At 41.7% G+C, this 26,442-nt stretch overlaps 1 protein-coding gene across 1 annotated transcript; it reads left to right on the top strand.

Moving 5' to 3' along the window:
- The first annotated feature begins 16,259 nt into the window (after window positions 1-16,259).
- On the top strand, window positions 16,260-17,447 carry LOC124657372 (protein MEI2-like 6). The gene is made up of 4 exons (XM_047195936.1): window positions 16,260-16,732; window positions 16,846-16,968; window positions 17,062-17,203; window positions 17,295-17,447. Exons 1-4 carry the CDS (start codon window positions 16,260-16,262, stop codon window positions 17,445-17,447), a joined length of 891 nt encoding a protein of 296 aa, XP_047051892.1.
- Window positions 17,448-26,442: the final 8,995 nt, after the last annotated feature.

Below are 26,442 nucleotides of genomic sequence, written 5' to 3'. Positions count from 1 at the left end.
AACATCAATAATGTGGCATGGAACACAAGAAATTATCGATACGTCGGAGACGTATCGCATCCCCAAGCTTAGTTCCGCTCGTCCCGAGCAGGTAAAACGATAACAAAGATAATTTCCGAAGTGACATGCCATCATAACCTTGATCATACTATTTGTAAACATATGTAATGAATGCAGCGATCAAAACAATGGTAATGACATGAGTAAACAAGTGAATCATAAAGCAAAGACTTTTCATGAATAGTACTTCAAGACAAGCATCAATAAGTCTTGCATAAGGGTTAACTCATAAAGCAATAAATTCATAGTAAAGGTATTGAAGCAACACAAAGGAAGATTAAGTTTCAGCGGTTGCTTTCAACTTGTAACATGTATATCTCATGGATAGTTGTCAACATAGAGTAATATAACAAGTACAATATGCAAGTATGTAGGAATCAATGCACAGTTCACACAAGTGTTTGCTTCTTGAGGTGGAGAGAGATAGGTGAACTGACTCAACATAAAAGTAAAAAAGAATGGTCCTTCAAAGAGGAAAGCATCGATTGCTATATTTGTGCTAGAGCTTTTATTTTGAAAACATGAAACAATTTTGTCAACGGTAGTAATAAAGCATATGAGTTATGTAAATTATATCTTACAAGTTGCAAGCCTCATGCATAGTATACTAATAGTGCCCGCACCTTGTCCTAATTAGCTTGGACTACCGGATCATCACAATACCCATTTCTTAACCAAGTGTCACAATGGGGTACCTCCATGCCGCCTGTACAAAGGTCTAAGGAGAAAGCTCGCATTTTGGATTTCTCGCTTTTGATTATTCTCAACTTAGACATCCATACCGGGACAACATGGACAACAGATAATGGACTCCTCTTTAATGCATAAGCATGTGGCAATGATTATTATTCTCATATGAGATTGAGGATATATGTCCAAAACTGAAACTTCCACCATGAATCATGGCTTTAGTTTGAGGCCCAATGTTCTTCTCTAACAATATGCATGCTCCAACCATTAAGGTGGTAGATCTCTCTTATTTCGGACAAGACGGACATGCATAGCAACTCACATGATATTCAACAAAGAATAGTTGATGGCGTCCCCAGAAACATGGTTATCGCACAACAAGCAACTTAATAAGAGATAAAGTGCATAAGTACATATTCAATACCACAATAGTTTTTAAGCTATTTGTCCCATGAGCTATATATTGCAAAGGTGAATGATGGAATTTTAAAGGTAGCACTCAAGCAATTTACTTTGGAATGGCGGAGAAATACCATGTAGTAGGTAGGTATGGTGGACACAAATGGCATAGTGGTTGGCTCAAGGATTTTGGATGCATGAGAAGTATTCCCTCTCGATACAAGGTTTAGGCTAGCAAGGTTATTTGAAACAAACACAAGGATGAACCGGTGCAGCAAAACTCACATAAAAGACATATTGTAAACATTATAAGACTCTACACCGTCTTCCTTGTTGTTCAAAACTCATTACTAGAAATTATCTAGACTTTAGAGAGACCAAATATGCAAACCAAATTTAGCAAGCTCTAGGTGTTTCTTCATTAATGGGTGCAAAGTATATGATGCAAGAGCTTAAACATGAGCACAACAATTTCCAAGTATCAAATTATTCAAGACATTTTAGAATTACTACATGTAGCATTTTCCGTTTCCAACCATATAAAAATGAACGAAGCAGTTTTAACCTTCGCCATGAACACTAAAAGATAAAGCGAAGAACACATGTGTTCATATGAACCAGCGGAGCGTGTCTCTCTCCCACACAAGCATGAATTTATTCAGAGAATGAAAATAACAAAACGAAAACAAAAATAAAAGCACACAGACGCTCCAAGTAAAGTACATAAGATGTGGCCGAATAAAAAATATAGTTTCAAGAGAAGGAACCTGATAATTTGTTGATGAAGAAGGGGATGCCTTGGGCATCCCCAAGCTTAGACGCTTGAGTCTTCTTGAAATATGCAGGGGTGAACCACCGGGGCATCCCCAAGCTTAGAGCTTTCACTCTCCTTGATCATAGTATATCATCCTCCTCTCTTGACCCTTGAAAACTTCCTCCACACCAAACTCAAAACAAACTCATTAGAGGGTTAGTGCACAATAAAAATTAACATGTTCAGAGGTGACACAATCATTCTTAACACTTCTGGACATTGCATAAAGCTAATGGACATTAATGGATCAAAGAAATTCATCCAACATAGCAAAAGAGGCAATGCGAAATGAAAGGCAGAATCCGTCAAAACGAACGAGTCCGTAAAGATGGATTTTATTAGGCCACCAGACTTGCTCAAATGAAAATGCTCAAATTGAATGAAAGTTGTGTACATATCCGAGGATCATGCACGTAAATTGTCTTAATTTTCTGAGCTACCTACAGGGAGGTAGACCCAGATTCGTGACAACAAAGAAATCTGGAACTGCGCAGTAATCCAAATCTAGTACTTACTTTACTATCAAAGACTTTACTTGGCACAACAAAACTCAAAACTAAGATAAGGAGAGGTTGCTAAAGTATTAAACAACTTCCAAAACACAAATATAAAACAAGTACTGTAGCAAAATAACACATGGATTATCTCCCAAGAAGTTCTTTCTTTATAGCCATTAAGATGGGCTCAGCAGTTTTAATGATGCACTCGTAAGAAATAGTAGTTGAAGCAAAAGAGAGCATCAAGAAGCAAATTCAAAACACATTTAAGTCTAACATGCTTCCTATGCATAGGAATCTTGTAAATAAACAAATTCATGAAGAGCAAAGTAACAAGCATAGGAAGATAAAACAAGTATAACTTCAAAAATTTCAGCACATAGAGAGGTGTTTTAGTAACATGAAAATTTCTACAACCATATTTTCCTCTCTCATAATAACTTTCATTAGCATCATGAGAAAACTCAACAATATAACTATCACATAAAGCATTCTTATCATGAGTCTCATGCATAAAATTATTACTCTCCACATAGGCATAATCAATTTTATTAGTAATAGCGGGAGCAAATTCAACAAAGTAGCTATCATTATTATTCTCATCAAGTATAGGAGGCATAGTATCATCACAATAAAATTTACTCTCCATAGTAGGTTGTACCAAAAGACCACTATTATAATCATCATAAATAGGAGGCAAAGTATCATCAAAGAAAATTTTCTCCTCAATGCTTGGGGGACTAAAAAGATCATGAAAACCAGCTTCCCCAAGCTTAGAACTTTCTATATCATTATCAACAATGGTGTTCAAAGCGTTCATACTAATATTACTACCAGCATGCAAATAAGATTCCATAGGTTTTTTAATTTTCGCATCAAACAATCCATGTTTTAAATCGGGAAATAGAATAAGAAGCTCATTGTTGTCCATTATGCCAAACTAGTGTAAACAAGAAACAAAAAGATGCAATTGCAGGATCTAAAGGAAATAGCTTCGAGCACAAACACAATGGCGCCGAGAAAAGTACTGTTACACTGGAACCGGAGTATGAGTGCCTTTTTACCTTTCCTCCCGGCAACGGCGCCGGAAAAGTGCTTGATGTCTACGGGAGCTTCTATTCTTGTAGACAGTGTTGGGCCTCCAAGAGCGAGAGGTTTGTAGAACAGCAGCAAGTTTCCCTTAAGTGGATCACCCAAGGTTTATCGATCTCAGGGAGGAAGAGGTCAAAGATATCCCTCTCATGCAACCCTGCAACCACAAAGCAAGAAGTCTCTTGTGTCCCCAACACACCTAATAGGTGTACTAGTTCGACGAAGAGATAGTGAAATACAGGTGGTATGAATATATATGAGCAGTAGCAACGGCACCGAGAAAAGTGCTTTGCCCGGGACGAGTAAACAAGCGAGTAGTAACGCAGCGAGTAGTAACGCAGAAAAACAAGTAAACAAGCAGAGTGATAGCGAGTATTGAGGAACAAGGCCTAGGGATTAGACTTTCACTAGTGGACACTCTCAACTTTGATCACATAACAGAATAGATAAATGCATACTCTACACTCTTGTTGGATGATGAACACATTGCGTAGGATTACACGAACCCTCAATGCCGGAGTTAACAAGCTCCACAATTCAATGTTCATATTTAAATAACCTTAGAGTGCATAAAAGATCAATTCGACTAAACCAAGTACTAACATAGCATGCACACTGTCACCTTCACACTATGTAGGAGGAATAGATCACATCAATACCATCATAGCAATAGTTAACTTCATAATCTACAAGAGATCACAATCATAGTCTACGCCAAGTACTAACACGGATGCACACACTCGTCACCATTACACCGTGCGGGAGGAATAAAACTACTTTAATAACATCACTAGAGTAGCACATAGATAAATTGTGATACAAAACACATTGCAATCATAAAGAGATATAAATAAGCACTTCACTACGCCATTCATAACGGTGAGTAAGTATTCCGTGAAATATAGCCTAAGAGACCCACACGGTGCACACACTCGTCACCTTTACACACGTGGGACAAGGAGTCTCCGGAGATCACATAAGTAAAACTCACTTGACTAGCACAATGACATCTAGATTACAAGCATCATCATATGAATCTCAATCATGTAAGGCAGCTCATGAGATTATTGTATTGAAGCACATAGGAGAGAGATTAACCACATAGCTACCGGTACAGCCCCGAGCCTCGATGGAGAACTACTCCCTCCTCATGGGAGCAACGAGCGGTGATGAAGATGGCGGTGGAGATGGCAGCGGTGTCGATGGAGAAGCCTTCCGGGGGCACTTCCCCGCTCCGGCAGCGTCCCGGAACAGAGACTCCTGTCCCCCAGATCTTGGCCTCGCGATGGCGGCGGCTCCGGAAGGTTTACGTGGGTTTCGTCCTTCGTAATAGGGTTTTCGCGACGGAGGCTTTAAATAGGCGGAAGGGCAGCCTCGGAGGGGCCCGGGGCCACCACACCATAGGGCGGCGCGGCCCCCCTCCGGCCGCGCCGGGTGTGGTGTGGGGCCCCCAGGGCTTCCCTATGGCGGCTCTCGGGTGTTACGGATGGTTCCGGGAAAAATAGGAACCCGGGTCTTGATTTCGTCCGATTCGAGAATATTTCGTTACTAGGATTTCTGAAACCAAAAACAGCAGAAAACAGAAGCGGCACTTCGGCATCTTGTTAATAGGTTAGTTCCAGAAAATGCACGAATATGACATAAAGTGTGCATAAAACATGTAGATAACATCAATAATGTGGCATGGAACACAAGAAATTATCGATACGTCGGAGACGTATCAATTGCCACATCCCTTCCGTAGTCTCAAGTTTCCATAACCATTTGCAAAGAAGAGCAACATTCATACATTCTAAGTCCTTCACTCCTAAACCACCACATTCTTTTGGTGAACACACAACTGACCACTTAACAAGATAGTATTTTCTTATCCCCTGATCCTCACCCCCACAAAAATCTAGCCATGAAGAAATCCATACGCTTCTTAGTCCCTTTTGCTAAGGGATAGAAAGACATCATATATAGAGGGATACTGCTCAGGCTAGTTTCAATCAATATAAGCCTCCCCCCAATTGGCATTAATTTACCTTGCCAACAGCTAAGTTTCCCTTCCATTTTCTCCTCAGCTCTACTCCAATCTTTATTCAACAACTTCTTTTCATCTACAGGGAGTCCCAAGTATTTAATAGGGAGCCTCCCCGTAGAGCAGGAAAATATCAGTTCATACTGATCTTTCTTATTAATAGCATCACCAAAACAAAATAGCTCGCTCTTGTCAAAGTTAATTTGAAGCCCATAAACTTGCTCAAAAATGCAAAGCAAGAAGTTCAAATTTTGAGCACTAGAGACATCATCCTCCAAAAAGAAAACCGTATCATCTGCATATTGTAATAGCACCAATCCATTATCCACCAAGTCCGGAATCAAGCCTTTGATTAAACCATCATCTTTTGCTTTATCCATCATAATTGCTAATCCATCGACAGTCAAGTCAAAGAGCAAGGGGGAAAGAGGATCCCCCTGCCTCATGCCTTGATGCGTAACAAAGTATGTACCAATACTATTATTCACCTTGATACTCACTTTTCCTCCAGTAATAGTTTTCATAACCAAGTCACACCATGTATCAGAAAAACCCTTAAGTTTGAGCATCTCATACACAAAGGGCCACTTAATTTTGTCATATGCTTTCTCATAGTCAACTTTAAACATAATCCCAGACCTTTTTTTTGTATGAAGAGAATTAAGGGTTTCATGAAGAATCGAAACTCCCTCCATAATATATCTATTTTTTTAAAAGGCAGTCTAGGTAGGACCGACCACCGGATCCACCACTGGGGATAGCCTGTTCATGAGAAGTTTAGTGATAATCTTAAAGCTTACATTTAACAAACATATGGGGCGAAATTTCTTTATATCAGTAGGGTCCTCACACTTTGGCACTAAAGTTATAACACCATAATTCAGTCTTCCTAAATCAAGTTTTCCTTGTTGAAAATCATCAACAAGCGCTTTTAAATCATGTTTGATCAAATCCCAGAATTTTTGATAAAATTCAATGGAAAAGCCATCTAGCCCAGCAGATTTATTATGGGACATTTCAAAGACAACCAACTTAATTTCCTCAATCGGAAAAGGCACAGTCATATTTTGGGCAACCTCAGCATCAATCACTGGAATATCCTCCAAATTGAGCCTGATTTCAGAAACTTGAGGCTGTCCAAAAAGTTCCTTATAAAATTTTGTTATATGGTCCTCTAGATTTTTTTGACCAACGATTTTGTCTCCATCATGCTCTAAGGATATAATTGTATTTCTTCTATGCCTCCCATTCGCTTTGGCATGAAAATACTTAGTACTTGCTTCCCCCTCTTTCAAATCCGTATCTTTAGCCCTTTGAATCTATTTCAATTCCTCTTGTTTCATTAATCTTTCTAGTTGCTCTTTAAGTTCTTTTCTTTCCTCAAAAAGTTGTAAAGTTAAACCATGTACTTCGGCAAACAGATCAATCTGATCAATTTTTTCCGATAATTCTTTTTTTAGTTTTCTATACCACGCTTCTATATTTTTATTCCAACCACGCATGCACCTCCTTAATCTTATCAACTTACATTGCCAAACCTGGATACTCCCCGTCATATTTACCGGCTCATTCCAACTTTTTTCTACCACTTGAATGAAATCCCCCCTCTGCATCCACGCATTTTCAAATCTAAAAGGTATATTTCATGGAGCTTTATTACCAGTATCCAACAAAAGCGGAGCATGGTCAGATAAACCCCTATCCATTGCACTGACTATAGACAAAGGGTATTGCTCCTCCCATTCAGGAGAGACCAAAAACCTGTCAAGTTTTTCAAAAGTGGGATTCATGTGATCATTACTCCACGTATAAGCGCGACCAGTCAAATTTAATTCCATTAAATCATTTTGTTCAATCACTGCATTAAAGAGAAAACTCCAACAAGAGTATCCCACATCTTTATTTTTTTCCGTGCCATTCCTAATAATATTAAAATCTCCTGCGACCAACAAAGGAAACTTACTAGAATGACAGACACTAGACAGTTCAGTAAGAAAGGCAACTTTCTTATCCGCCTGTGCAGCCCCATACACTACTATCAAATTCCATTTGAAGTTAATGGTTTTGTCAGTAAGCAGGATCCTAACATAATGATCACCTGCCTCATATTCATGTAAATCAAAAGTTTCTTTTCTTATACCCACGAGAATACCTCCCGATCTACCTCTCGACGCAGACCACTTCCAAATGAAGTTCTGAGCACTGTCAAATTTAGCTAAATCTTGAGCTCTGAAATCATCTTTCAAAGTCTCTTGCAAACCAATGAAATCTATCTTTTTTTCACAGAGAGTTTCTCTAAGAAATCTCTGCTTTTCAATTCTTTTAATCCCTCTCAAATTCCAAGTGCTACTTATCATTATTATTTATTTATTTTCCTCTTAGACACCCGCATCTTAGGTTTCACACAGACAATGTCTGGTGATCCTTTATGCTTCATTTTTCTAGTAGATAAGGAGTTCTGGAACTTCTCCAGACACCTATCTATAAGATCATCCTCAAAATCATTTTCACTATTGGAAAAATCACTATTGTCAAGGAAACCTGCATCACCAATGGGAAGAGGGTCCATATTTTGATTGATCTGGCTGTCACTAAGCTTATTCCTTAGGAACAAATTTAATCTTGCCATTTCAAGATCTTTAGTTGCCTCCACATTCTCATAAATATTCTCCATACTAACACCCAAATCAATACCTACCAACAAAGCAGTTTGAGCTAAAGAAGGATTTTCCACATCTAAATAAGAAGGGATAAGATTACCTGCATTATCACAAAGATTTTTCACTTTCGCTCTCTCAATAGCTCTTTCCTCAACCTTCTGACCATCTTGTGACGCCAACCTGCTGCATCTTCTAACCATCAACAAATCCTCCCCCATTGTCCCATGCACATCTGTACCATTCTTGCCATCATCAGCTCCCAGCTCATTTGTGTTATTGGTCTTTGGATATTCTCCACGTCTAACTTTTTCAATTTGCTCCGCAAATGGTGTGCTCTGTGTATACTCAAAGTCATCATCCTCATCCCCCTCGTAATCCACTTTTTCTGTTTCTTCTATCTGACTATCTTGCACTTCCTCACCCTCAGAATAGCTCTTATGAATATCTGGTTGGCTCTCAAATTCATCAACCTCACAGTTATCGGATAAAGCTGATACCTCTGCAATCACTACCCCCTTATGGATACAATTTTGAACAGAAACATCATCTGAATCCACCACTTCATTTGCACCCTCGCACTGCATTCCGTCTTTCACTTCTTTTTGTTTTTGTTGATGCTCATACGCTGTCAAAGACAAGCTTCCAAAACCCAGTCTGCTAGAACTAGTATGACGAGGAACTTCCTGTAAGACTGGCTCCAGGGGTACATGATTTATGGCCTTCTTACCAACACCAGGACCATCAGAACTGAGTGTACTATGTTGCAGCACCAGGTTGCATATGGTAGTTCTATGTTATGACATCCTTTTCCTGCTTACATCCAACATTTACAAAGCAAGTCTTGTACAGTATTATCCCTTTCCCATATGTGTACTTCCTTGGTAGGGCTCTGCAATTCTAAATATGAGCTTTTCTACTTGTGCATGCAGGACATTTGGCGTCATATACATTTCCTATTGCCGATGCAAGACGCTGCTCGTGCTGCCTGCGTGTGTCTCAGTCCTTTCTACGGTCCTGGAGATGCTATCCCAGCCTCATCTTTACTAATAAAACGATGTGCTCGGATGAAAATTTACGTAGGCAGAGAATGGGATCAAAAGTTATAGACTACAACAACAATATTGTCCGGGTTCAGACAAACCACTCGGGCACCGGCTTGACGAAATTCAGGCTTGAATAGCATTCTCATTATGTTGCAAAATCATATCATAATCTCAGATGTTGGCCTAGGGTTGCTGTTACACCAGGGATTGAAGAACTCGGCCTTACACTATCGGCGAATGATGCAACGTTTAAGTTCCCATGCAGACTTCTGTCTGACAGATGTCAAGAATCGGTTTGGTATCTTTGCCATGCCAACTGCACCTTATGTCCCAAATATGACCTTGGTTTGAGAAACCTGAAAATTCTGCATCGGTGTGAAGTACACTGTACGCATTAAGGAGGATAAGTTAGGGTGCCTTCTGTGATCTGTCCAGTTCCGTTGCTTTGGAAGAATTGAAGCTTATGTATTGTCATGACATAATTCGCCTAGACATACCTTGCCTGCTCCAGCGGCTCAGCTTCCTGGAAGTGCTTGAATGCTGGTTCCTTAAAGTGATAGAGAAAAGGCTCCAAATATCTCCAGATTTTGTCTTGCAGGTAATCAAGTGCAACTCTCACTTGAAGTGTCGCTCAAAGTGAAGAACCTGAAGTTGGACCATACTGGTGCCATTAGTTATGCTATTTACAATATTCCTTCCGTGTGCCGAATCTTGAGACTCTTTCAATAAATTCTGGTTATGAGGTATTCTCTTACTTTTAAGTTGCTAAATGCCCATATAAAATTAGGCATATCAGAATACCTGAGACTTAAGTCACTCTTAACCCTGCAAAGATTACCTAACTAAGATGTTTGAAACATAAATTTAAATATCGTTGTCTTTTATCTTCAGGTTGCAAGACAGTCCGAATATGACTCTTGTGAGGGATCTAGAGATCCCTCGTCTCTTAGGAGCGTGTTTAGTTGCCAACGATGCGTTTTCTCGCATGGGGGAGAAGAAAATTGTGTGTTTGGTTGCTCACGGGAGAAAGAATCTTTGCATCGCACGGACTTTAAAACACCCCAAAAAGTTATATGAGGAGGAACGCTCGATTCGGCCGTTTCTAGCGATGCAGCCTCGTCTCATGCTCGCTGGAGCCTTTTAAGGTGTGAGGGAGAGATGGCGGGAACCCGCGCACGCCGGGGAAAATACGCGGGAGAAATTCGGTCACCTCCCGTTGATACCCCCCACCCCTCATCGCCCAAAGGCGCGCCACCATTTTCCCCCTTCCAAGCTCTTTGTCCAGAGCTACTCGCCGGCATGCAAGGTAAGTGACAGGCCCGTTTGCAGACGGTGGACCTCCGCTACGGCTGCTCTTCCTCCTCCACCTTGCCAAGATGCCATCTTCTTCCTTCGACGAGTCCGACTACCGGATCACTGTGAGTACCATCCAACCCTGGCTTAGATCTACACCAAAGCTGCTGTTGCGTCTACGAATATAGAATTCTTGGTTCGATCTACCTGTTTAGCTTATTTGATGCTCTGATTTGTAAAACTTAAAGTAGTTTACCTATGTTTATTGCTTTGATCTATACGTTTAGTGTACTTTTTCTATGTTCATGCTTAGATCTGTAAGGGCTAGCTATGATCTGTAAGAGTATAGTAGCTTTCCACATGAGTTCTTGCTTCGATCTGTACACATACAGTTGTTCTGATCTTGCTTGGATCTGTAAAGCCTGTAAAGCGTCAAGTGCATGTCGTTTCGTCGAACACCTGTGTATGCATTCTTCTAAGTCCAGTCGTCCACATATAAGTGTGATAATTGGTACGAGGACTGGTTCTACGATGTGTACAACTACTCCTTATACCACCTATGCACTTATACATGGCAGCATGCATATAAGATTACTACTGTGTTATGGTCAATCTGTGTGCACACAACCTGTTTGTAACTTCACTTTGCTACCATGCTTGCACTTATACACTGCAGCTTGTTATCATACTTGCTTGCTTCTGATTGTTGCTTTACCTTCTCATGTCAGCTTCGATGTGTGAAAGATCTAGCTTGCTTACCATTGTTCTTGCACTTTGATACTTTGATTGTTTGTATAGGACGTGTGTCCCGTTGATCAGTCGCCCAAGTCTGTGCTACATGTTGTGCCAATCTGGTACATCCTGGTGCCTGATAAGTTCTGCCCTATCACGAAGAGGCTCAACAAGATATGGTCTGCCGCTCTGTCCACCTTCGTGCTGAATAGGGTATGCGAGTTCGTCACAGAAGAGAAGGCCGGAGTGCCGTTGTTCAGGCACAGTGACCTGAAAGTGGTATGTGCGACTATTCTGAAGTACACTGGCCGTGAGGTTTGTGTCCCTTAGGTCTACAACCATTTGAAGCACTAGAGAGCCAGGTGGGTTCATGTCTGCAAGCTCAAGAAGATGGAGGGGTGCGTTGGGTGGAGAAGATATCAGCTATCATGATGAACGACAATGCATACTTTGCGTACACCAAGGTTAGCGCATTGCAACTTCTCTTGCACTTGATTCAGTAAGTCAAATATGATGCATGTTGTTAGCTTGCACATGAGAAAGAACTAAGTAACCTCGTCATAGTAGAATCACCCTAGCTAGGGACGTAGAGCTCCTGATACCTTCGATCCGGATTGTGATTGTAGTATTGTAAGCTTTTTCCCTAAAAGACATAGGTTTAGTCGAACCTTAGGAAGCACTGCTAAAATGGTGTAAATGAAATGTCTACAAGACTTGCTAGTTGGTTTGATTTTATGTTTCTTTCTAGTCACTTTGTTTTATGTCGTGTTCAATGTATGGAAATAGGCTAGGGTCAAGGATTCTCCTACAGCTATGTATACATATAGAAATGAAGTACAAATATGTAGCAAATAAAATGGTGATAAGAGATTTGTGAGCAGCACATCGGTAAATACTCAGAGCTGACAATAGAGCTGACAACAGTCTCTTGGTCCAACCATTGTTTCCACAGCCGTGAGTAACAACAATTATTAAGTAAATGAATACATACCAAAACATTAAGCTAGATGATTGTGATGTTGATCTCGAGTGAATCACTAAACATGTATCGTTACTTTCCCCTTTCTATCACTGAGGTTTCGCCGTAGTACACTATTCTCCCCTCATCCCACCTCTTCCCTTGGTCGACCCGATAGACATGGGTACCTGCAGATCATCGAATCGAGGCAGAGACAATGATACAAGATTGCAAAATTCCTATTCAATTCTACACATATTCATGAGATTAGATGCATATAAACGCTGCGAGGATTCACCCCAACCCGCGGCCCGTGAAGACTACTCACACATGATATCAAGATCAAAGATAGAACTCATTGTTGCAAATACTTAGATTGAAATCACAATATTCTTACAATGGTCGCCAATCTCAAGGAGATGTCTATTACAATGGTTATGGCTATGACTATGGAGGAGATGGGAGATGGAATGGATGAACTATGGTGGTGGATCTCCTTCAGTGTGGTGTAGATGGATCTGATGGGTGGCGGCTCTGTTTGACGGCGACTGGCTCTCTTTTTGGCGTGGCTCCCTTCACAGAACTTCTAGGGTTTGACCTCGAGAGCGCTGCGGCACATCGTACGAGCGGATGGAACGGGTGGGGCTTGCCCGTACCGGTGGCCGCTAAACCCCCTGTAACCGATTTTCGGCCTCTTGTTGATTTTGCTGCACTTGTGACGATATTTTCTTCAGTAATTGCAGGTCCATTTGCCATTATGACTTGATTTCTAGCACACCATTCAAACATAGAAAAGATTGCACACCTTTGCAGTAATTAGTCATTAATAGCACATTGAGAGAGAGACTTAGTAAATTTCTTGACATAGCTAAAGGTTTAAAAGTGAGAAAGAGTGGCGTATTTCACAGCCATCAGCTCCTCAATAGGCCCATAGAGAACTATGCTCAGATGAAGAGGATCTACACCGGCCGTATTCCAGCCGCTCCGCTCATTCCTGATGCGGTCCACCGTGCTCTGAGCCACCTCATTGATCACAACACACAGGCGAGCAAGTATCTTGCGATGACCCCTGATGCCAGGATGTACTGGTTCAACGCCGTCCTGACCAAGTATTACCTATGAGGAGTCGAGGCATTGGATGCGTGTTGTCTTGGTGTTCTGCTGCTAATGATGAACACCACATCTATGATGTACATTTTAGGAGTAACTAGAGTTGATCTGCACTGATGGCACGTCTATATATTTTGCGAGGTGGTATTTATTTTACCCCTCAGTTGATGAACTTATGTTGCATCACAAGCTGTCGCTCGTCCCTTTGTGGTGCAACTCCACTGCTAGAACTAATATACATATTCTAGCCTTGATGATTATGTGATCTATGGTTGTTGTCATGTTGTTCCATATTTAGTCGAACACCTTGTGGGCATCTTCGTTGAACTGGGTAAGCTCACCAAGAAGTCTAGGAGGTGATCATATTCCGCATGTTGGACGTAACCAAACAGTCTTGCTTTTGCTCAAACCCGATTTGTGGGCAACCAATCACCAGGGACTTCGCTTCCCAACTGATGCGAAGTAAGAATTGTTGGTAATCAAACAACTTGCACAACGTGGATTAGAGGTTGAACTAACCCGTACAATATCCATGGAGCCATGTTCCATAGATGCGATCAAAAATTGTGAGCAGCCAATCACGCCCTAGACGAATGCGCGAACATCGCCATGGCAATCTCAAGCTTGTGATGACCACTTCATTCACTTGTTTCAGCCCCAAAAGAGCATGATTGAGCTGACATGTCATATTCTTGAGAGTATAACATCATTTAAGTGCCTCACATCGGACGCTAGTGTTGATAATTATCAGTGTTCTTGCAATACATCGGACATGAAATGCCCTCCTATCGAAACTTCATATATAAGGCATGCGCATAAAGCAATCTTTGCGGTGAAAACATACTTTGAGAGTAAAGTTCCCTCAATAGTTAAGTTAAACGTTCTAGAGCCATGCAACCGATGTCATGCACTATGGAATTCAGATGGAAAATTATGTTAAAGCAGCTTATTCTAAACCTAGAGTTACAGAATAAGGTGTTACTGTTCAACCAGCTCCATAAATTAAATAACCGTGAGAATATACCCTGGTTTCATTTGGTTTTGTCCTATTATGTTTATGTTGGTGGGGTGCTTAATGCAAACAATTCCCGGGAAGGATCATTTTGGTGGAGGGGACGTAATGAGTTTTGCTGATTATTTTAGAAGCATTACAAAACTGTTTCCAGCAGCTGAGGTTTTGTATAAACTGTTTATACAACCCCTCTTCACCGAGGCCTTCCTTGAGTTGTGTAATAACCCAGGACATAGGAACATCGAAGGGTAGATTTAGAAATAGGATGTGCATTTCATCGCAAAACGAGGGAAATTTCCGCGCCTTATTGCATAAAAACCTAAGAGGGATCGAGGTTCTCGCTCATTGCAAATAGGGTTAGGCAATGTGAGGTTAAGAATTTCGACATGATCTCTTTTGTAACTTGTTGATTTTGAGGTTATTTGAATTGACAATTCATATTTGAATTTAAAAAAAAGAAGTAATAGATAAACAATATATAAATGAATTATGAATTCATAATTCAAATCACTTTATAAATCAAATCACATTATATACATACACAAAGAATTCATAAGTAAATGATAAATTTACAAATAAGCTCATAACCAAAAACTTGGGCTTTATTGATCATACACACATAATACATTGTCTTTACAATATTTGTTATAAAAGAATGGATGGAATAATAAATGAAATATTATTACAAGAATTGGATGAATAATAAAACAAAATAAAAGAAGATTGCAAGGATTTGATTCTATCCTAGATCCTACACTAAGTGTTTTGGAGGAATTGTTCGTGGATCATCTTGAGCATTGCAACCTGCAAAATAAGGAAAGAACTAGGCAGGGGGTCAAAACCAAGTGTCAAGGACACTTGGCCAGAACCAAGATAGGCACCAGCAGACCAAACCTGAGCCACTCATGGGCTCAAGTTTCACCAAAGGGACACACAGCTCACAGAGCTGCTGTGCATCCAACAGCAAGCCAAGACCATGGCTTAGTCAGCAAGAATGGCCAGTCCTGTGTGTCATAGCCTAGGTGAACCAACAGTCACTATAAAAGAGTAGAAACCATCAGAAACAATTCGCATGTTGACCAGATAAGTATTCACCAAGCAACCAGTAAGGAACAGTGCATAGTTAATCTTGTTTTGCTGAAGAACAGCAAAACCAACCACTGAAATCATCCATCCATCCAAAATCCACCAACCAAAACCAGTAGGAAGATGGGAACTATATAGAGAGTTATATAAAGGAAAACGACTAGAAACTTTCTAATTTTTAATACAATTGCTACTAAGTTTCTTAACTATTATGATTAGGTCAATTGTTACTTTAACTATATTTAGACAATGTAAATTTCAATGCCAGTCCCATGAAGAACATGTAAATTGTATCCTACAATAGAGGTGATTATGCTTATTTAGTGATGAAAGAAGTAGACCAATTTGTTAGTTTTAGGGTAGCCTATAAATTATACACCTTTATCAATGAACATGAAACTGCCCTGCTCGTTTTGTATAAAATACACAACAAAATTGGAGTCCAAAACCTTTGCGATAAAGATCGATCTCACTCTGGCCGTCCCTTTCTCTGTAGAAGCTCAGACCACGTGGTCTCGCCATCCTGTAAAAAGAAAGCAGAGAGCATTACTCTGTTTGACCTGAATTGACTAAGATGTTAAATTTTCCCTTCAAAAATAAAGATAGAGGGAGACCCTTGCAGTAGAAGCCGAGGCTGCCGCCGTTCTTGCGTGAGTGCCACGTCTTACCTTGATATCGCCAGCTGGTGCCCTCGCTCGCAGTCTTCCTTCCTTCTTCCTACTTTTCCCCCACTCCCCACTCTCCAGTGGAGTGAAAAAAAAAGTACCAGTGCCGTAGTAGCCAGCCAGCCATGGCCGCCACCTCCGCCTCCCGCCTGGACCGCCCGCCCGCCTTTCCTCCCTTCGACGTCCCCGTGCCCTACGCCCGGGGCCAGCTCTACTCCACCAAGACCCCGCCTTTCACCCTGCCGCGCAGCTGCCTCCTCCCGCCGCCCCCTCTGCCGCTGGCCTGCGCCGGCCACGGTCCCGTCGGCTGCGCCTACTCCGCCGGCTCGCCCCCGCCCTTCCCGCCCTTCCCGTGGGCTACGCCGCCGCCGCTGTCGCCGATGCGCTGCAGCATCGCGGAGATCGAAGAGTCCGCCAACGCCAAGGCGGAGGTGGAGGATAACTTCTCCCCCCGCTCCGTCCTCACGCCCTGGAGGCGGGCCACCCCCGCCCCCGCCTCGCCGCCGCCCCTGCCTCTCGTCGTCGGGGGCAAGCGAGCCTTCGACCCGACCAGCGACAAGACTTCTCTAATGATCTGCAATATCCCCAACAGCTTCGTGTAAGTGCGCGCGCCCGCCACTGGCATTTCCCCTTTCTTTGCGCCCTTCCTTTCTTGCTTCAATCCTGTGTCCGCGAGCATCAATCGATTTGGTTCTTGGTCGATGCGCGCAGGAAACGGAGGTTCATGTCCATCCTGGACCAGCATTGCGCCCAGGAGAACAACAACCCCGAGTGGCGCGTCGTCGGCTTCGTCAGATCGGAGTACGACTTCCTCTACCTCCCAATCGACTTCAGGTACTCCTAATCTCGCAATCTCTCTGCTATTTCCCAGCAAATGCGGCTCCTGTTTTCTCCGATCCGAACTTGTTTGGTGTGTCTTTGGCGCAGGACAAAGTACAACAAGGGCTACGCCTTCGTCAACATGACGACGGCGACGGCGGCGCGGCGCCTGCACGCCTTCCTCCACGGCCACAGCTGGGCCTCCATCGGCTCCGCCAAGGTCTGCGAGGTCGTGTACGCCGACATTCAGGTACGTACGCATCCCGTGGCCTGCCATCTAACTCATCTTGGCCTCCGGCCGGCGCCATAACAAATCTTTGACTTCTTTGCTCTGCTCGCAGGGGGTGGACTCCCTGTCGGCGCACTTCTCCGGCTCCAGGTTCCCCTGCGGCGGCAACAAGGAGTACCTGCCGGTGCGCTTCGGCCCTCCCAGGGACGGCCACCGCCAGACGGTGGAGCGCGTCATCGGCCGCGCGGTGCCCCGTCCCCGCTGACTGATCCCATCCGCCCGCCCGCCGCCCGTATGTGTCGTCGTCAAGTTTTCATCTGAACTTTTGGACGAGTAGCATTCGGTCGCGGCCCTGAGGTTTCTGGAGGTTTAAGATTAGGATTAACGTTGTGTTCTAATGTGAGACGATGTAGAACTTTTCCTTTCGTGGCATAAACCTGAACTGCCTACCCTGAATAAACTGACGGTGTTGGTTGTGTGCATGTGCGGCTGTTTGATCTAGTCTCATTTTCAAGTTTAGTTAAGTCGATTTGTTTTCTCCTTTTGGGGAACAAGTCTCTTGCGCACTGCGCAGGGATCAAACTTACGTTGTTTGAAGACAGCCTCCTGTGTTTATGCTAAAACTTATGGACAAATGGACAAATGCAAAAAGTTATGAAAAATGTGGACAAATACACTAGCGGGTACGCAAATTCTAGTTCGGCCAAAAGGTCAAACTTATGAAAAATATGGACAAATGGACTTGTAATCTAACACTTGACAAATGTCAAAACCGTGCTTAAGTGTTTCATCTTACTACCTGCATTCCAAAAAAGAGCCGAATACTTTTAGTCAAAAGTCAAAGCATACTAAATTTAACTGAAAATATGTACAAAAATATCAATAATTACAAGCAATATATGTTTAGTCAAAAGTTAAAGCATACTAAATTTGACCGAAGATATGTACAAAAATATCAACGATTATAATAGTTGATAAATACAGTAAGAAAATATATGGTGTGATGATTGATAATGTAAATGTTCATATTTTTTTATCTCAATATTGATTTATCACCTTACTACTTCTATTTTAAAAACAAGCAATATATTTTTAGTCAAAAGTCAAAGCATACTAAATTTGATTAAACATATGTACAAAAACTATCAATAATTATAATAGGTGATAAATACACTAAAAAATATCGTGCGGTGGATCTATTGACATAGATTTGGTAATGTGACCAAGAACCACCACACTAAAAAAAAAAAAGCATCCATCAGATCTGCTCAAGCTATCAGCAAAAATCGTTTCATCCAGATGATCCTTCCCATAGAGCTAACGTATATGTAAACTTCATATTAAAATCAACAACGCAAGTATATTTTTGCTCGTGTAGTGCTTCTTTCCCTATATGCATGAGTCATTTATTGGCACTCTAGGGCTGCTCACCCTGAAATATAAAAACTATTGGTACTTTGATCTTTGGAGCAGTGCGAGCATATGTTGAGCTCTCCAATAGCATGCGTGACTTCCTTGAAATAACAAGATACCCGTCTCAGTCGACTTCTCCATGTACTATGAATCACCTGAAATTTCTGGTTATGTCAAAGAACATGAAGGAACATTGCCCTTGCTTTTCGACACATGTGTTGATGGTATCCCAAGCCCTTAATGTGTTTGCAAGATGGTTAAAAGGGGCTATTTTCAATATTCGGCATGCTGATAGCCTCTTGAAAGGACGAGATATCGTCTAGAGGGGAGAGGGGTTGAATATGCATTTTAAAAACAATTACGAATTGAGCTTGTAAGAATACAAAATTAAACTAACATTTATTTTACAAGCACAAACTTAAATAAGCTAGGCTGAACTAAGTGCACCAACAACAACTAAAGCTAAGAAAGATAGGTACAAGATTCATTTAACACAAGTGATAAGCAAGATAAGTACATTAAGCTCCATAGCTATGATAAGAGAAAACACGGGTATAGAGATAATCAAGGCATGCAGAGACGAAGATGTATCCCGTGTTCGCTCACACGAAGTGAGGTACGTCACGTTGGAGAGATGTGTTACCACAAAGGTCTCCCGGACGCCATAAAGGCTCATCTTCTACTCCAAGCCAATTCGACAAAGGACAAAGGCGTTTTCCTTATGGCTAGTTTTTTCTCCACTCGAGAGATGGAAAACTCCACAATCACTTCACAAACTCCACAAAGGAGAAACCCAGGCCTCTTCGCAATCTTTGTTGAAGAGGTCTGAGGAGGACCCACCACCAAGCCAACTAGGAGGCCACCCTCCAAGAGTAACAAGATCACAGTCTCTAACTTGAACTAATCGTAATGGATATCTCAACAGTATTCAAGGATCCACAAGAACACCAAAGATGTTTGAATCCTTCACATTCAAATCTTACCAAAGCAACATGTGGTAGGGAGGAATTGGAGAGGAAGAAAAATAAAGGAAAGCAACAAATAACTCCAAGATCTAGATCCAAAGAGTTCCCCTCGCTTAGAGGACGAATTGATTGGTGAAACCTCTTTACACGAAGAACCGATAAAACGTCCAAACTGGAAAACGCAATAGAAGATACATATGAATCCTGATTTTTTATGAACTTGGGCTTGTTGAGAAACTCAGCCTCCCAACAACCACCTTGAGACTGGTTAAAGGATAACCTAGCAAGACCATACCTTTGCCTTGCACATCCCTCTTTACCTTGATGACAATGCTTCAAGTTTCATTTAAGTCGGAATGCTTCAGTTGATCATGTTGCTTCGTGAAGACTCATAATTTGCTCCCCATACATCACTATGGGATAGCTTCATTAAGCACATCTTCACATTCTCATTATCACCAAATGAACGAAAAGCTTCAAGCATATGATCTTCTTCAGATGCTTATCTTGAACTTTCCCTTTCTCAACCATGACGGCGATCACTACTTGATGTCATCGGCCCATGGGCTATATGATATCTTACTTTTGATGCATTTCCATGAAAATATAACTAACCCACATACACACCACAAACACACATATATGATGGGTTAGTTCACAAAGCATAATTGACAAAGCTCACCACACCACAAGATCACATGATCTCATGTGGTACATTCTTTATGCTTCATGTGTTAACCAATATGAATTCAATCTTCACTCTAAGTATTGGTCAACCTTGTACGTACCTCCTCATGATCTATCATAATATCTTGAGGCACATAAATAACTCTTCACTCGACTGCATAATCTAAACCTTGGTCAACGATATTTCAACTCATGAGACAATCATGACACCGGCATAGAGACATAACCTAAATTCTCCTCTTGAAATAAAACTCTCAAGATCTTAACCATATAATATTCTTCTCTTCAAATATATGATCTTGATGTTAATACTCAAGGTCTTCATGGCATCCACACTTGAATCCAACACATGGACTACAATCATTCCCTATGGAATATTCCTTCATATGAACTCAATGAAAACATTAGTCCATAGAGATTTTCATTAATTACCAAAACCACACATGGTGCAATGTACCCTTACAGTTAACGCTGTTTTGGTAATTGATGAAAATCTCAACAAGAGGGTTTATATAATGAATATTTGAAACATGTATGCAACTTATCGAAGAATAAGTTGTAACAAGAGGTTGTATTTGATATGGTGAAATAACACAAAGATACTAGCCCATATCAAAATCGATTGTACTCAGATAAACCACAACAAATGTAACATATATAAGTAAACTCTCCCACAATATATGCATGTGTGATGAACTTGAATACAACCAATTTATATAGAGTAAACTCCGCCAGCTAGGTAGAACTTACCCTCATGGACTACGAGGTCGTCGGGTCTGCTCAAGCTGTTAGCAAGAATCGTTGCATCATGTACCGATCCTTCCCATGCGGCTAACATATGTGAACTTCATATCAAAATCAACAATGGCAAGAGATTTTTGGCAGGTGTAGTGCTTGCTCCCTTGTATGCACGAGTGTCGCTTCTTGGCACTCTAGAAGTGGCATGAGTACTATTAACCACCCCAACACAATCCTGACATGAAACATGAACATGAACATGAACATGAAGAAATATTTAGGCCTCATTGCAATATAATCATATAATCGGGTGCCAGCTAGAGTTGCTCACCTTGAAATATGGAAACCATCGGTAGCTATGTTTTATCATTGGAGGAGTTCGAGTAAATGGAGCCTTGATCATGTCTCGTCTGAGCTCTCCAATAGCATACATGACTTGCTTGAAGTAACGAGATACTGTCTCAGTTGACCTCCTCCTTATATTGTGAATCACTCAAAATCTCTGGCTTGGCAAAAGTATTGATGGTATCTTTAAGCAACCCCCAGGCCATAATGTGTTCACAAGGTGGTTCCAAGGTGTTCTTTCATCCTCGACATGCTGATAGCCTCTACATTGTTGTTGTAGATGTAGTTCAGATGTTTTATACTTACCCTATCACGTTCAATCATGGGAGCATATGTGGCAGAGACCTAGAGTGGTGACGAATCGCTCTCTGGTGGATCATAGGCATCCAGTCCTGAAGCACAACTCTGAGGGAAGTCACCTGAACGAAAATCTTTAACACCTCAGCCCATTATTCCGATTTTGCATAAGTGACAATTTAATTGGCTAGAAATTGAGACAATAGTAGTCAGAGACGATGGCCCTCTCCACCCCGCTGCCACCTAAACCCTAGAATCTTGCACACAGGTGATCTCTTTGATCTCTGGTGATCCACCTATTCCAATCCAATCATCCTCACCGGCGTCCTCCAATCTACATTCTCATGCCCATTTCACCCCTCCACATCAAGATCCCATGGCCTCCCTGGTGACCCTTTTGAAGGAGACGTCCAAGGATCAAGATTGTGTCCACACCATTTCATGTGATCATGCATTGGAGTCGGAGCCACGTTGATGGGAAGTGAAGTACACGACGCTGCTGCAGAAGAAGAGTAAGTATGTCCATGATGGTGCCATTCTCCTCCACCATGACAATCGTCGTCTAGTCCTCCTCGACGAAGCTGGAGTTATTGTTGATGCCAAGATCCTTTGTGTGGGTGAGGCTGTCTCTGGAGGTACATCCATTGAGTTAATGTGCCACCTGGTTGAGATTGGTGAGTTGACCTCACCTATCGATAGCGGTGGGAAGACCCAAACTGAGGCTAGGGTTTTGGGTTGTGCCAAATCAGCGAACATTGTGGGTCTACGCGATCCCAACATGGAGATCCTCAGCTCGGTCTGGAAGGTTTCCTACTCCACGGAGAAGGATCTGGATCATGGGCATATGAAGGCTTATGATGGCACGAGGAAGTTCTGGGCTTCAAATGGATGGATCGTGCTGCTTAATGCCAAGGATGAGCCGATCGTTGTGCATATAACGTCGTTGGGGCAATGTTTCAAACAAGGCTCTAAGGTAATTTTCCCACATCATGTTGTTAGGGTTAGATGTATACTTTATGATGCTCCTTCTGCTCCGGCAGAGATTTTGGTTATTCCTCCTATCAATATGTTGGGGTCTACATCTTCTGTACATGGGGAGTCTTCTGAGAAGGTTAGGGGGGAAATCGGGAAATCTGGATGGCTTAGATAATGCAACAGAGGCTGTGTAATGTCCCAGGTTTTGGGGTTACAAAAAAATAGAAGAAACAGATGTGTGCATTGCATTCATGCATAGAAAATCTGGGGAAATTTCGCGCTTATTTATAAAACTACACCCATAAGGGGGAACAAGTTTCTCTCTCGACACCAGATAGAGTTAAGGGTTTCGAGAGTGCGATAAACTTGGACCTATCCTAAATTCACTTAGGGTTCCGAGAAGAGAGGGGAACATTTCTTAATCGACTTCAAGTTGTATGATTGAATTCAAACAAGTTAGGTTTGAATTTCAAATTCAAACTTCAATTTGATATATCATAAATCAAATTATGAACAATCCAATCAACAACTATAGAAATTGGAAAATGAAGAAATATAAAAGAATAGATAATATATCAAAAGCTCATTAGGGAAAACTTGAGCTTTATTGATTAACACACAATATACATTGTCATTTACAATATTCACTTGAATTATAATTATTACAAAACATTACAGAAAGTGAATAATTGAAAAAGGAACATGAAAAATTACAAAGTATTACAAATGGCTAAACTAGTAAATTCTTCAAGCATTTCTTGTTTAGCTTGAGCACCTGCAAGACAAACAAAGAAGACACAAAATAGAAATAAAGCCAAGTGGCCATGTCAAATATAAAGAGAGGTTGAAAAGGCGAGATCTTTTCATCAGCCGAGCACATCCACTAGGGGAGATGTATCGGTGTTGAAACTTGAACCATGCAAACAGGCGACTCACAACACACATGCATGTGCTTAGGTGTCGGCCAAGCACACATCCAGGACACCATATAAAAGAGGATTTCCTTACAGCACACAGCTGCTTAGCTCAGCACAAGATCAATCCATCGACTATTCCCCAGTTCATCCAAGAACATCAAATTCAGTTCAACAGCCAAAACCACAAATCCTTCCCAGGCAACCATCTAGGAAATCAATATCAAGATCATGACTGAAGTTGCAAGGAGAACCATGGTGACAATATGAGCCCAGGAGGAGCAGGCACAACCCATGGGGGAGGTGGACGCCAAGATCAGCAACAAAGCCAGATCAACATCAAGCAAGATAAAGCAACTCTCCAACAGCGGGTATTAGGCAACAAGTTAAGCATGGCATCTGTTCTTAATTTGCATAGTCACACCAGGGGAATAAGGGGAGTATCTACAATAAACCATCTCACTACCCTTCTACTAGGTCTTCACCTAGGAGGATAGAGAGATGGATTTCTCTCAGAATGGCATAGAAGTGCTATGCCAGTCTCATCACTGAGAAAAAAAAAAAAGCACAAGCAGTATCTGTTCTTAGTATTAATTATGCCTCAGCCTTCGCATCATCGGCTAAAGAAAATAGAGATCTGTCCATTAAAAAAATAACTCAAGCAACATCAGTAGTTTGAGAGGGACAGATTGCATCATCTGACCCTACAGCATGATTAATGCCTATTTCTAACCTTACATAAGCACCTACAACACAAGATTCTAATTCAACATATCATTATCTTGTGCACACTCATTTGAGGCACCACATGATAATTATGTTAGTAAGAAGCACATGGGCACTTATGCAAAGAAAGAAAGGACATCAACACTAAGCTACAAGATCATCAGCCTAAGCACCAGTAATTAAGCCATCATATAAAGCATCCATCTATAAACAGCAGATATGTCCATTGGATGCATCTCAATACACCACCAAGCATAAACTTGTCTCTCGATCATGTATGCACATGATCTAGGTACCAATAACAACAGCACTGGAATTGAAGCACAATTAAAACAGGTAGCACCAAAGCACAAGTCAACCATCGTGTACATCATCAATCTGCAAGCAAATCTAAATGTCTCTCACATTCCCATATTCAGTAATAAGCTACACATGGGTATATCTGAATTATTCCAGTTGATTGAACTATCCAGATTCAGTTTCGTCAGTATTAAGTCACAGCAGATCACACATATGCCTGGGTGAATACCTCATCCAAACAGGGGCATCACAAATATATCACAGCAACTAAAGCAACTAGTTATTCATCCACAAGCTGTAGCGAATTACTTGGGGTCCAGAAAATGAATTCCAGACCAACCAAGTGGTGTATAGTCACAACCAAGCCATATTAAACAAATAAATAAGCTTGGTCAGCTCAAACCACACTCACAGGAAGCCATAACACTTGCATCAACTACCAGAACATGGTTCATTCAGCGCTAGAGTATTAAGCATTACCATGACAGGCTTACAGCACATGCTCATATCAATATAGGCCATAGACAGAGAGGAGAAGGGGTTAACTCACATTGCAGTAGTAGCAGTATAAGAGGCGTAGTCGCAGCCGTCGACGCGCCGGGGTTGCGTCGACGACACCGTCCAACCGGTGGCGAGGTTACCACACCTGTAGTACCATCACCAGTACACGGACGCCGGGGTTGCAGTCATAGACGCCATCCGGCCGGCGTCGCGGAGGCAGTAGTCACCACCAACACCACCCCGCTCCACCAGTACATCAGCACCACCACACACCACCAGAACAGCATCACTGAGCCAGAGATCGATATTGCAGTCGAGGAAGTCGAAGTGGAGCAAGAGATCAAGGAGGTAGTCGAGGTCGAAGGGTTGAGCAGCCGGAGGCATGGCAGCTGGGGCCGTGCCGGCGTGCAGAACCAGGACCAAGCTAGGGTTCCTCGGGGGCGAGCTCGTATGAGAAGAAGGGTACCCAAACAAAGGGGATCCGAAGGAGGAGATCATGAGAGAGCTCTATAGGCGCGTGGCGGCGCCAGACTTGGCCGGCGGCTGGCCGGGCGACGGAGGCGTCGGACTAGGGTTTCGGGGTCGAGGCAACCGCGAGAGACAACGGAAATCAAATCGATTTGGACAGAGGGGTAGAGCTCGACGAGGCGGTCTATAGCCCCATCACGCCGGTGCTGGGGTTCGCCAGGAGCGGCCGGGGGCAAGCGGCGCCGCCGCAGGGGCGTGGTGGTCGCGAGAGGGAAGTGAGGTGAGGAGGTGATCGTGTAAGGGTGCTGGTGAGCGAGAGAGTGGGGGGTCGGGTTGGGTTAGACCCAACCGACTCGGGCCTTTGGGCCAGGCCTGGTTGGTCAGGCCATTGGGCCAACCCAATAAACCATTGGGTCAATTTTTTTTTAGAAAAGAAAAAAAAACCTTATAAACATTTAAGAAGATAAAAAGAAAAACAATAAATAGAATTAAGTACCAGAAAATGACCTTTATAAATAGATAAAATAGATAACAAATACTTAAAGTTTAAAAGAACAACAATATGAATTGCCTCTAAAATTTTAGTAGACCAAATTTTAAATCTTAAATTATTAAAACCTAAAAACTAAATAGATAAATTCTTGTTTCAATTCTTCACATGAAGAAAATATTAAATATTACTTCATCTTAAGATGCCATATAAAACAACAAATATTCCTTGATGATTAGGTTTAACCATATGAAAATTCTAATTGATCAATACTTCAAATATTAATTAAAACCCTAAACCCTAATAGCATTTATCATATTTTATTCTTTTAAAAATAATATAATGTTAAACTCATTATTATTTCTATTTCAAAGTTTGTAATGATTTCAAACCTATTACCAATTCTTATTTAAGAATTGTATCACAAATTAGAAACCTAGT

The sequence above is a fragment of the Lolium rigidum genome, chromosome 5, assembly GCF_022539505.1.
Source record: "Lolium rigidum isolate FL_2022 chromosome 5, APGP_CSIRO_Lrig_0.1, whole genome shotgun sequence".
In the NCBI taxonomy this organism is placed as follows: domain Eukaryota; kingdom Viridiplantae; phylum Streptophyta; class Magnoliopsida; order Poales; family Poaceae; genus Lolium; species Lolium rigidum.
Note: the sequence above shows the minus strand (reverse complement) of the source record. Positions and strands in the feature narration are given on the sequence as shown.

Bases quoted from the DNA above. Each gene is read 5' to 3' on its own strand.
- LOC124657372 (XM_047195936.1), top strand. From the start codon at position 16,260: ATGGCCGCCACCTCCGCCTCCCGCCTGGACCGCCCGCCCGCCTTTCCT. The intron at 16,733-16,845 runs GTAAGTGCGCGC...CGATGCGCGCAG, and splicing joins AATATCCCCAACAGCTTCGT to GAAACGGAGGTTCATGTCCA. The intron at 17,204-17,294 runs GTACGTACGCAT...CTCTGCTCGCAG, and splicing joins TCGTGTACGCCGACATTCAG to GGGGTGGACTCCCTGTCGGC.